General features: G+C 39.5%; 1 protein-coding gene across 1 annotated transcript in view; it reads right to left on the bottom strand.

Annotated features, from left to right (window-relative positions):
- The window catches only part of LOC143753992 (atrial natriuretic peptide receptor 1), a 31,451-nt gene that overhangs the window by 4,506 nt on the left and 13,999 nt on the right, over positions 1 to 12,946 (bottom strand). The window contains 16 exon segments of the mRNA XM_077246930.1: positions 1,537 to 1,711; positions 1,784 to 1,852; positions 2,427 to 2,553; positions 5,473 to 5,523; positions 5,525 to 5,587; positions 7,579 to 7,750; positions 7,879 to 8,029; positions 9,250 to 9,380; positions 10,309 to 10,471; positions 10,560 to 10,631; positions 10,919 to 11,023; positions 11,107 to 11,185; positions 11,343 to 11,427; positions 11,602 to 11,655; positions 11,867 to 11,901; positions 12,185 to 12,263. Coding sequence (XP_077103045.1) covers positions 1,537 to 1,711; positions 1,784 to 1,852; positions 2,427 to 2,553; positions 5,473 to 5,523; positions 5,525 to 5,587; positions 7,579 to 7,750; positions 7,879 to 8,029; positions 9,250 to 9,380; positions 10,309 to 10,471; positions 10,560 to 10,631; positions 10,919 to 11,023; positions 11,107 to 11,185; positions 11,343 to 11,427; positions 11,602 to 11,655; positions 11,867 to 11,901; positions 12,185 to 12,263 — 1,611 coding nt within the window.

The following is a 12,946-nucleotide window of genomic DNA, read 5'->3' as shown; positions in this document are numbered from 1 at the left end:
TCAAGTCACCCTGTCCACCAGCCGAAGTACCACCTCTCGTGGAGGGTGTAGATCGGGGTGTGGATGAGGGGACTCTCTCTCGAATGAGATCATTGAGTCTCGACCTTAGTGTTGCGATGGCCATGTTCCCACAGAAGGAACATGAGTCATCCACAAGCGCTGCTTTAGCGTGCTCTAAGCCCAAACACCCAAAGCAGCGATTGTGCCCATCAAAGGAAGACAGGAATCGACCGCACCCAGAAGAACACGGGCGAGACATCTTTAAAAAGACGTGCCACGTGCAGCTCTTTTAGAGAGGAAAACTCAGCGATGCTGAGGCGACCAGGGAGAACACACAGACTGGCAGATCACTGCTCCGATCGCAGGCAATGTGAAACTCGCTGGGTACCGCCGTCACACCAACACCGGAGAGCTCGCTAGTCTCGAAGAGAAGATGATGTCACTGAAACTCAGGATTTGGCTTGTGGAGTGAAGAGAAGCTCTTGGCTCCGAAGCGAAAACATATCTGCATGTTGCCGGCGTCCTCCTTTTATACCCACGCGGTGGGGCGGAGATACGCTATGCAAATTCTGCAGACCCATGGCATTTCATCGCCTTTTGCTCGTTTTATAATACACGAAGATGATTGGCTTTCTAGGCGAAACCCCCATTCGTCGTCATCCGACGTAACTCGGAGTGACTACGAAAGGGAACAATGCACAACATTTGTTGACTATACTGAGATTGTGAAATATTGAAAAATATTACAATTTAAAGTAACTTTTTCTATGATATATTTTAGATTGTAATGTATTCCTGTAATGGTAAAGCTGAATCATTACTGCAGTCTTCAGTGTCACATGATCCTTTAGAAATCATTTGAATATGATAAAACAGTTGTGCTGATGAATATTTTTTAGGAAACCATGATTTTTTTTAATTACAGTAATAGAAAGTTCAAAAGAATTGCATTTATCTACTGAGTGATTGATTGATTGATTGATTGATTGATTGATTGATTGTAACATGTAAAAGTCTTTACTACCGCTTTTGATCAGTTTAATGCTTCTTAGTTGAATACATTTTTTTTTTATTTAAAAAATCCTACTACCCCCAAACTTTTGAATAATAATACACATTGTTTAATTTTTAGGGTGGAAAATTAAATGGAAAATGAGAGGCCTACTGACACTCAAAGTTGAGTGGCAACTTTTGAGTAGCTATTTATTTTCCATATACCAAGCTGTGGTGGAGCATGAGGGATTTTTTTAAAATGTGGCTCTTGCAGACAAAATAAATTTACCAGCTCTTGAACTAATGCTAAGGTTGAGCACCACTGATACTTGTTCATATTTTAGTAGAAGACCACAAAAAAAAAAAGTGTTCATGAAGGTTTACTCTATTGTTATATACAGTAATATAAATTACAAACCAGTACCAAAGTACACTCATATCCTGAGTAAATTTATTTTTCCTGATTGATCAGGGTCATTGCAGGCGAGTGAATATACAAGAATAACCCATGCAGCCAAAGAGCTGTCACCATCCACTTATTACCTGAATGGACTCCAATGCGAACCGTCAGCTGCTGCTCTGGTACGTGTGGACTGTGGAAGCTCCTCATGCCATGCACTATAGCCAACGACATTCTGGCTATTTCTTTTGCATGTTCGTCTCCATTTCTTATAGGCAGGCCCAACACTACCATGTTGGCATCGCCAATGGTTTCCACCTGGATACAGCAAAGGAAACATGAAGCAACCAATAACCTACAATGAAACGGTGAGGCATTCATATTACGTACCTTATAAACATTGTGGTTGTCAATGATATTGTCGAGGTATGTGTACAGATCATTCAGCACGTTCACGGCCTACAGGAAAGGAAGTGCGGCCGGTTTAAAGTCAGCTTATGTATACAAAGATCAAAGTAAGTTTAAGTAAGGCGACAATAGTTTTCTGTTGTGGTTCAGCTGTGGGCTTTAGTATGGTCCACATATAGCCTCAAGTGAATGTATTATTTCCACTTTAAGACTCAGACGAGCTAGCGAGCCAACAGCTATGCTAACAGAAGCTTGTTATTCGTGACAGAGTGGAGTTTTCAGCACTTGAGCCATGTGATCTAGTAATGTCAGGAGCTCTCATAGGACACATGAGACCCATTCCAGAACTTACTATGTGGGTATTCGATCTTACAACAGACCCCAACAGACCCCAACACACACACACACACACACACACACACACACACACACACACACACACACACACACACACACACACACACACACACACACACACACACACACACACACACACACACACACATACACACATACACACATACACACACACACTGTTAAACAATTTCAAGTCTTAGACAACTCAAGTCAGCAGCTGGGCAGAAGCTCTCCAAGATGTTGTTTGAGTCTTGGTGTCTTTCATCACCTGCATTGGCGTGAGGGATGCTGACATGGCTGTGAAGCCTTCAATGTCACTGAAATAGATAGTGACACAGTCATAGGTCTCTGCTCTCAATGTCTTTCCCGCTAAGAGCTGAGCAGCTACAGATCTAAAAATATGAGGGAAAAAAGACAGGCACTTTTCAAATGCTGGTTTTAAGTGGAGGCCTTGGTGATGTTGATCACTGGTCTGGTCACGTAGGCTTGTCGTTAGGCCAGGTGCAAGCAGGTTTTTAGTAACAAGACTGAAGTTTCAGAATTCACTGAGCAGTTGTGCCACTTCTGCGTGGAATATGTCAACACAAAAGAATGCATCTTTATTCACTAAGCATCCAGTTTAACCAGGTGTTAAACTCAAAAAATGTCATTTGTGTCATTATTAACTCATCCTCATATCATTTCATCATCTTCAAAACCCAAATGTTAAACAAACTCAATCTCAAACCTTACTGGATCTTATGCATCAAGAAAGTATGGTTGAGCTTTCGTTTACCATAATTGATGTACTCTATTTAGGTGCGTTGATCAATGTTTATATGTGAATAAAAGTCTAAATTAAATCTGTATATCAAAAAAGAGATTGTGTATCTTCAGAAGACATGGATTAAATATGGAATATTTGATGGATTGATTATATGAATCCACATTTCATATGGATTACATTTACTGTACAAGTTTTAGGGGGAATGGACTATCAACGGCGAGACCGAAATCTTTCAGATTTTATTAAAAATAATTTCAGTTGTGTTCTGAAAAAGAACAAAAGTTTTATGGATATGGATCGACATGAGGGTGAGTAATTGACCGATTTTTTTTTAACTATCCCCTTAAATGTGCTGAAACAGCACAGCACCATAGTTAAGTAATTGTGTCATTTTTTTCAGAGCGAACATGACTTTGCTGTATGTAAATGAGATGTTAATAAAGATTTTGCTTTAATAGGCAGAATACATAATTTTATTAAAACAATATGTCTGTGTACATTTTTATTCATCATTGCAGCAATAATTCATCAAATGAAAGACAAGTGCATTATAACCTAAGCATATATATCCAGTTTTGTATATATATTGCAAATTGCATTCAGTACAAATTTTTGGACGCATTTGTGCGGTTCAGTGTTAAAGGGATAGTTCACCCAAAAATGTAAATTCTGTCATTATTTAATCATCCTCAAGTTGTTAAAAACTTGTATGAATTACTTTCTTCTGCTAAACACACACACACACACAAACACACACACACACACACACACACACACACACACACACACACACACACACACACACACACACACACACACACAGACACACACACACACACACATACACACATACACACATTGGTTACCAAACCAGTTGATGGACCACATTGACTTCAAAAGTATTTTGACCAGCATCAAAAAACTAGCGGCAATGAAAGCCGACTGTGGTGATGCCTCTTTTCACCTGTGTCAGGGACAAAAATTTGAACAAATTTTTTAAACAAAAAACAAAGCCAACTGCCAACTACTGTAGCACATTCTTTCTGTGCCCGTATGAGAGGAAATAACTCTTCATAACAGCAGGTGGCAGTAGTCTGTATTCATTATTTAAAGGGGTCCTATTATGCTTTTTCACTTTTTCTACTTTAGTTACTGTGTAATGTTGCTTTTTGAGCATAACTCCAAAGGGAGATATTTTATTTAACAGAATCAACTTTTTAAGAACCACAACGAATGGCTCGTTCGAACGGCAGCACCCTTTTTCCAGATGTTATGAAGTCATAATGTTCCTCATTTAAATAATACCCCCCCCACAGAATAGGCAAAAAAAAGTTGGAGAGGCCTGGCTAAGCGGCGATAGAGAAGATGAAAAGAGTTGTCACTGTTTTTTATACAGTGGTAAAAGTTTATCCTAAGGCTGACGAACTGGTTAAAATGCATTTTCAACACACTGAACAATATAACTTCAACCTATGGAGGTATAAACTCAAAATGTGGAGTCTGTGCACTCCACATTTTACTTCCAGAAGAGAATACAATGCAGGCTATAAGTTTAAATGCTTCTCCTGAAAGACGTAGCCGCTCCCATTTTGTTGGGACAATCTGTTGTTTATGGATCACAAAGTGTAAGTAAGTATGTCTTATTATTTGTAGTTGTGTTTTCTATTAGCAGTTCCAGTTATTGGTTTTATGTAGTTAGCTATGATGTAAACAAAGGGCAAAGCTTTGCTTCCGCTAGCCTTCTAACTAACATTACAGTATTGATGTAGTGTTTACTTTAGCTTTTGTAAGCTCTTGCTTTTGTAAGACTGTTCAACGCCCCTTTGGACAATTATCCATGATTGTGTGATCGATTACTGTTTGTATTACCATAGTTTTCCGAAAAATATGATTAAAATGTGGATAATATCATTTCAATGAGAAAAATACAAAAAATATACCACTCTGAAACGTCCTGTGAAATCCGTGCTTGCAAAGTCAATGCTTGAAATCTCTTCAGCACAATCCTGTTGTTCGTTAACATTGCCAGGGTCTGAATCGGGCTCAAATTGGTTTGAAATTGACACCATCGTTAATATTTTCATCTGAGTAGAGCTCGGTTATGAAGGAGCGGAAAGGGCATAATAGGACCCCTTTAAATAGGCAAACTATAGTTCTGTGTATCCCCTGTTGACTTTGTCATTTGCATGCTTCTCACTTCCATTTATCACCTTGTGCACTGGTTGACTAAACTGAGCAGACAATCAGAGTTATTCATGCTCAATCCACGGAACGCTGCCAATAGGGGTTCAATTAGTGTCAACGGTGTAGAACATACCACAAAAAAATAGGACAATAGATGCTCAACGTCAGCCTGTCATTGGCCAATGGCCAACCATCGGCTTGGTTTCGGCTACATGCATATTTTCTTGAACGAATTAGGTTAAACATCAGTTGCCGCAATGGTAACCCCATGGTTTCTATGCCTCCATACCTAACCACAGCATGAAATTGTAAGAGGAAAAGGACTTATATGCATCTTTTTGGTTATAATCTGGAGCATTAATGTGGCAGCATATGCATGAGTAGCCCCTCTGCCAGCTTCTTCTCTTCCTGAAGATTCAAGATTACATGCATACTGCTCCATACGGGACAGAAGGTTATCCAGAATGTTCTCAGACCCCCTGTGAACACACACACAAACGATTAGCATTTAATATTATTACTATTATAGCTTTAGTACTATCACATTAAAGAAGCAGTAGCAATTCTTTATTTTGCATCCAAGGGCCATTCTGTTGTAAAATAATTATTATCAACATACAGTACACATACTGTAACACAATTGCTCTTTTAATCTGTCTTTCTCTCTCTCTCTCTCTTTCTCTCACCCTTGCTCCTCTAAGGCCAGTATAAATGTTTAGAGTGATACGCTTTGACAGTGTTGTTCTCACAAGACTCTGTGCTTGCTGGGTTGTGTGTCTCTGGTCCCCAGAGTCCTCATATCTTGTTTGTTTGTCTACCTGATTAAGCACTGTCATTTGTAAATGTAATTAATGATCCTCTGTGTCCCTACCCTGTTCTTCTTTATTACCTCAAAAGTGCTCATTAGTCACAACTACCCTCATTTATAAAGCTGAAACAACCACAGAGAGGAAGAATGTGCAACTGTTACAGTATCAAGACAGAATTGGATTGGAAGGGAGAGATAGCTATACAGTACACTTCTGATGTCTCGGCGCTGCTTGTTTAAAGTGCCTTTAATCAGACTTATCTCAATGTTAACACTGAATTCACTTGAGAATCTTACTCTGTAAGTGGGGAAGACTGTTTCAACAGAAACTTTAATAAAAGTGCAGTCCACAGAGGAACTTCCAGACATAAAAGTCAGAGTATCTGTGTTTCTCTCTAGCCCCTTTCACACGGCGCGTTGATCCCGGGAAATTGCCAGGAAATTGCCAGAACGCCTTCTGTGTGAACGCAAACACGACCCGGGATTGATGCCGGGATTGATCCCGGGTCGGGGACCTAGTAACATTGCCGGGATCAGTCCCGGAACGCGCGCTGTGTGAACAAAAGAATGATGACGCTGAAGTGAAGTGAAAGCAGGCTAGTGAAACGGTGCGTAATGCGCTGGTTTATGATCGAATCAGAGAAAAAATGCACAAGCGTGGTTTCTCGAGGGAGAAATCGCAGATCATAAGCAAACAGACGCTGCTGAGACATTACATGTCACATCGATGTCACGTGTCTTCACGAGATTTTTACGGGTTGTCTGTGAACGCACTCTCTGATTCCGGAAAATCACTGGCAGTGTGAATGAACCAAAATCAATCGATCCCAGGTCAAATCCCGGGTCACCTTATCCGTGTATTTTTTTTTTTTTTTGGTATTTTCCGGAATCTCTGTGTGAACGGGGCTTTTGTTTTGGTTTGGCAATAGTTTGGTCTCAAGTTGGCAATTTTTTACGTTTTTTGTTTTAACAGAAAGTAACTTGCACTGACATATCTTAAAATATGCCAGTGCCATTGTTTTGTCTCAAGATGCACATCAGTAATGTTTTTTTTTCTTAGGCACGTTTCTAAAAGCTACTTAAATGTCCTTAACTAAAGCCTATACTGGCTTAATCTAAGCCCCGTCTCTGAAACCCGGCCATAGTGTACGGTATTTGGCTCAAAATTAAAATACAGTTTATAAAGCTTATTTATTAGCTGATAAATAAATGAAGTCAAACTGTGGTATAAAAATAAATAATATACCCTTACGTGTTATTTTAGTATAATTTATATACTATTATTGTATTTATTCATATTTTGAAAGTTTTAGCGATTTTGTTTTCTGCTTTTGTCATTTTTATATTTTTGTTTTTATTTATTTCTATTTTTAGCATGCATATTATTAGGATATTGGCAGTTTATTAGTACTTAAAAAGCACTTTTTAATGGCTTTTTCTGCATGACCATAATCCTATCCCATACCTACTACCTTATTAATTAGCAGTAATTAGGAGCTTATTGAGGCAAAAGTTGTAATTAATCGTGAGAGGTGGACCCTAATCTAAAGTGTGACCAAATAATTATTATTTCAACTATTTCAGACTACAAAAGAAATCTAGACTATGAAAATTAAATGATGAATAACACATTATTGCTCTATGTCTTGCTTCATGACTGACCCATTAGGACCATTTTTTTTGATGGCAGTCCTGAATGAGAAATCTGGTCTCTCGGCCGGTTTCTCTCTCCAGCACCTGACCGGGAGACCCTCCAGTTCCTCTACACACTCCGCTTGTTCTATATGCGGCCTCAGTGGGCTACAGCCCCCCGTCCTGACCCTTTCCACAATCTCTGAAAAACAGACAGGGAGAGAGTCCTTCACAGGTGCCCATCTGCAGTGGTTTACTTTATGCTATGAAGAGTGGCTTTAATAACAGAAAAGGGGTTATGGAGAGAGGGTGTGGAGAGTATTATCGTACCTTTAGCAATGAAGTGACATTTGGGGATGTAGAAAGGCCCTCTGCGATATACCCACTCTTGAGCGATAATGGCAAAACTGTAGACGTCCCCTTTTTGAGTGCCATTAGCAGCCATGGACGCATATTTATTGACAGAACTCACAAAATGTAACTAAGGGTGAATTCCAGTGGCAAGTGAGCATCCCTATGCCCGACTAACTCGAAGGGCAGAACCTTTGAAGTGGGGAATTTGGAGGGAGCAGGGCACTTGTATGTCACAATGTATCCGTTTGGAACACACTTGGTGAAGCGAACAACCCAGACATCCCAACTGCAAGAAGTCATTTCAGGGAGGTGTCTCTGATTGTTCTGATTGGACTCTTGGACTCATTGTTCGGTTTTGATGACGGGGGGCGGTTGGCACTTCATGCGGGGGGGGGGGGGGGGGGGTGGGTGGTAGCTGGGTTGATTGTTTGATTTTGTTGACGGGGGTGGGTTTAGGTGGGGGTTTGGTCTTTCACACACGCACACGCACATTTGCACACACACGCAAGGTCTCTCGCTCTCTGCCGTGCGCATCAGGGAGCCGCTATCAATATTGCAGAGACTCTCGGAACATCAGGGAGACTTGGGTTGTCTGACAACCTGTAATGTTACCATTAGCTGTTCTTACATCAGTCATTTCTTATAATTGCTTTTAATGTAATTGTTGCAAATAAATATACTTTTTATAATACAGTTTTTAAAATATGGCGTGTGTGTGTGTGTGTGTGTGTGTGTGTGTGTGTGTGTGTGTGTGTGTGTGTGTGTGTGTGTGTGTGTGTGTGTGTGTGTGTGTGTGTGGTGTGTGTGTGTGTGTGTGTCTGTATGTGTGTGTGTGTGTGTGTGTGTGTGTGTGTGTGTGTGTGTGTGTGTGTGTGTGTGTGTGTGTGTGTGTGTGTGTGTGCACACAATATCAGAAATCCTTGTCCTTGGTCCCCATGATGAAAACAGCTTATAAATCACACTAAGTGATGTTTTTTGAAAGTGTAAAAGAGCAGAAAGTTTCCATTCTCGCAAGAGCACAATTTGAATTTTCTCAACCTTAATCTTTCAGATTTGGGTCCGGATTTCCAGGCTAGGGTTAGGGTATTTGTACAGTTTGTACAGTATTAAAATCAGCATGTATATGGAAAGTCCCCATAATACATGGAAACCCAACATATGAAATGTATGACATAAATGTGTGTAAAATATCACAAAAAAAACAACAACTTGAAGTACTGTATACTATTTATGAGTTAACGCGAACACTCCCGCCAGCTATAAAATGAGTTGTGAGGGCTGGGTCACATGACCACGATCGATAAAATTACTTCCTTAATGTGACCATCGAATATGACCCTCGCTAACGGACTTGTGGAAGGGCCCTTCGTGAAGGGATAGAGGGAATGCATTGACGTCACTTTCTCGCCGGAACACGCCTCCCTCAGCCAGACTGAGTGACAAAAGAGCTACTGCATGACTGGATTTAATAGGGGAAACTGCGAAAACACAAGTAAAACAAACGAATATCAGTTAAAACTAAAGATTGAACTCGATATAGTGTTTCTTACAATTTACCAAAGATCCAGTGATTGACATGCAGCCAGGAATGGTGTTTCCTAACATTCATATATGTGCCTGATTTCAACACCGGGAAAATACATACAGCAAATTTGCCTGTGAACGCTTTATATAAATACAAGGTAGATCTAAAACCATTTGATCGCTCGTATTAATGTTATATCATCATATCGTCCAGCCTTAAAACTATAGTTTTTTGTCAGTGTTTTTTTTTTTTTTAAACACGTCCAATTATGCAGAATATATGATGGTTAAACATTTAAATGATGAGTTGTCAATACAATACATAACAACGGAATATATAGGGTATGATTTTACCCCTAAATTCAGCATATTGACACTAAATGATAACTGAAAATCCACCTTTCGCTGCCTGGAGTCCAGTTGTTTCTTTGAAGTGCAGCGATCCATTTGCTTCTCTATTCTGTAGCTTTCGGCAGTCTGTAAAAATATACCTCTTATTTCTTGTCAAATGTAGTTGTACAGCCAATCGCAAAGCTCTTTCCCGTTATAGATGTGTTTTGTTTGTTTTTCACGCCATTCACGCTGAAACCAAATGCTGCCACTCAGTCTTTTTGCCACTTAGTGGGCGTAACCGCAGTCCGGCCGACGGTGACGTCACGTGCATACCCTCTACAATAGGCGTCCCCTTCCGAAATGGCAAAAAAAAACTCCCATTTGGAATCCGCCCTAAAACTACACATTTATGTTTGCATATATGTGTGCAAAACAATTATGTGTTTAATGTATTGAACTCTAAACCAATTATTACTTTTTCACTCTCTCTTTTTCCAAAAGAAACTTGGTGGAAATGCATTTTTCGGAAGTTCCACAATTCCAGCTTACCAGTCCAGGGATCAGATCCAGGGCTCTGCTCTGAGTCTGAGCGCCTCAGAGCGTTAAGTTTAAAATCAGTGACCTTCAGGACAAAGCGACTGTCCACCACACAGCTCGATGATGAGAGGTGACCGTGACCGTGCAGGGGACTACAGTCCATATAGTCCATGCCCTACAAGAGAGTCCAAATTTATCCATCACTGTTTTATATTCTACTGTCAGCAAAATCATTTTAAACTATAATACACAGATACAGTGACCTTTACAATGTCTAGCATGAGGAAATACTTAAAAGTCTAGTCCAGCTTGATAGACTCATTCTTCAAAATGTCCTGCAAAGTTTGGGGAAAAAAACCTTTCGTTACAATGGCCATTCGTAAAATAATAAGAAACCATCCTCACATTGGCATTCTGACATTGATTTTGAAGTTGCCATGTATGTTGCAAGGTTGTAGGACTACAACCATTATCATGTTAGATACACTTACTTTATTTATAAATCCAAAACTGCCATTATTAAAAACCCATAGGGAAATCCTGAGGCAATGCATGGTTTAAAAATGCAATTTCCCAACCTGAACAGAAAAGAAACAATTATCTTAGTGTTGTGCAATAGCACCTGCAGACTTCCTTTAGGGCAGTACTCTTAAAGGACGAAGGGTTGATGGGTCTCCAGGGACGCTCCAATAAATTTACAAAGGTTATAGTGGGTCAGATCTCTGCACTGAAATACACCCATAGAGGTGTCATAGTTTTGTTGTGACAGACTAAGAATCAATATTTGTCAATGCTTTAAACAGATTTCACCAGTTTGAGCTCCGCCAACTGCTCGCTGTTCAGATGAGTGCTTCTTAAATTCAGAAAGCAAACAGAACAAATTGTTCCCCGTAGAAGAAAGAAAACAAAATTAAATTAAATTAACTATGAATAGATTTATAGGGCAACTAAATCATAACCAATGTTTTGTAGCATAATTTATCTTGTACGTGTCACAATATAATGACGTAAATGTTTAATCACTAAGAGATCCAAAATACTTCACTTTGTAGACTGCGGTTTGTGCTGATGGCTTGTCTTGCATGCTGCTGAATGCTGAAGAAGCCTGAATGGGTTTGGAACTGTGGGACTGAGCAAAAAAAGGGGAGAGCATTCATTCATTCATTCATTATTACTGCCTTACAATTACTATTAGTACTTATGTACAAGCATGTACTAGTTATATATGAGTTTACACACTTGTATGACAAAATAAAGTAAACTGTGGGCCGGAAGAGATACTTATTCCACATATGAAGCATTGAATACTTTCAAAACATGAGGAGTGACACTTCATCATTATGACATCATCAGCATCGACTTTCAACAATATCTTGGAGGCGTGATTTTTTTCCCCAAACCACTTCAGTGGAAAGCCCGCCCTGCAGCCCATTCTAAAGTTTTCATTGGTCACTGTACTGATTACCTACACCAAACACTGATCCCTAAACCTACCCGTCACTGTAACCTAAACCAATGAATTCGCTGCAAGGTGGGATTTCTGCTGAAGTGGTTTGGGGAAAAAAATCACGCATCTTGGAGGCTTCCTCCTGGAGTTTGTACTTCCTGGTAAAAAAAATATAGGCCTGCATTTTTGGACATCAGCATAACGTATTAGCTGAATTTAGTCTGGAATTCATGAACTTTCAAATCATAATTGTATAACATGCAAATCTTAAATCCAAAATAAATAAAAATGGTGTAACAGGCAAAAAAAACATCACTTGGAACGGAAAATTACGTATATACATCTCATTTATTAAAATTATCTAATTTCGACAATTAACGGTTCAGTAGTTCACAATCTTAAAGTTTAAGAGCAGTGAAAAATATACACTTTGACTATTACCTGTATTGAACACAGATTGCAAGCGTTCCTTCAGCCACCGAGCCAGCAATAATCTCCAATGCAATCAAAAATGTTCTCTCTGAAAATAAAACACATAAATTTGTAATCTGCAGGTCTGCTGTGTGATTAAAGCTGGTGTCAACATCCAATTACATCCATTTATAGAAGTATGATACAGCAAGACTTGATGCCGCCAATGGTAATTCTGTAGGAATGCAATATGAAACAGTCACCTTTTCAGAATTCTGATAAAAGAATTATATCTGGTTGCATAAGACTGTCCTCACTTTATTGCTTCGACCTGCTAGCTTGGGGGAGATTCAGTCAGTGAATAGCTGATAAATCTATATTGCTGTTCAGTTGGACATTTGGGTCTTGCAGGCAATGGTACATTATTCAAGATTTGTTCCTCCTTTTTTAATCAAAGCGAGTGTATGGGCCAGTGCCAAAAACGGAAAATGAAGGGTTGGGTAAACAACGGCTGAGTAGTGGGGTGTGAATCCACTTATGTGAGAAGCAAAGGTGGGCTTTGGTGCCCCCTACTGGAAACAAAGTTACTAGACTATGGCCTCTGACTGGCCCCATGAAGAAGTTGGTAAGCAATAACCACATGAACATGCTTCCAAGCTTCATATCATGTGGCTTTTACCATACAGACACTTTACACATTAGTGAAGAGTGGGTCAATAGTGAAATACATTCAACAACCTTTAAGCTATGAAAGTCCCAAAACCAACAAAAAATGTGTCTCTATCTACATTT

Source organism: Siphateles boraxobius, unplaced genomic scaffold, assembly GCF_051911475.1.
Source record: "Siphateles boraxobius isolate OS27281-9 unplaced genomic scaffold, OSU_SipBor_1 29, whole genome shotgun sequence".
Taxonomy (NCBI): Eukaryota; Metazoa; Chordata; class Actinopteri; order Cypriniformes; family Leuciscidae; genus Siphateles; species Siphateles boraxobius.
This window is presented reverse-complemented; position numbering and strand designations above follow the sequence as displayed.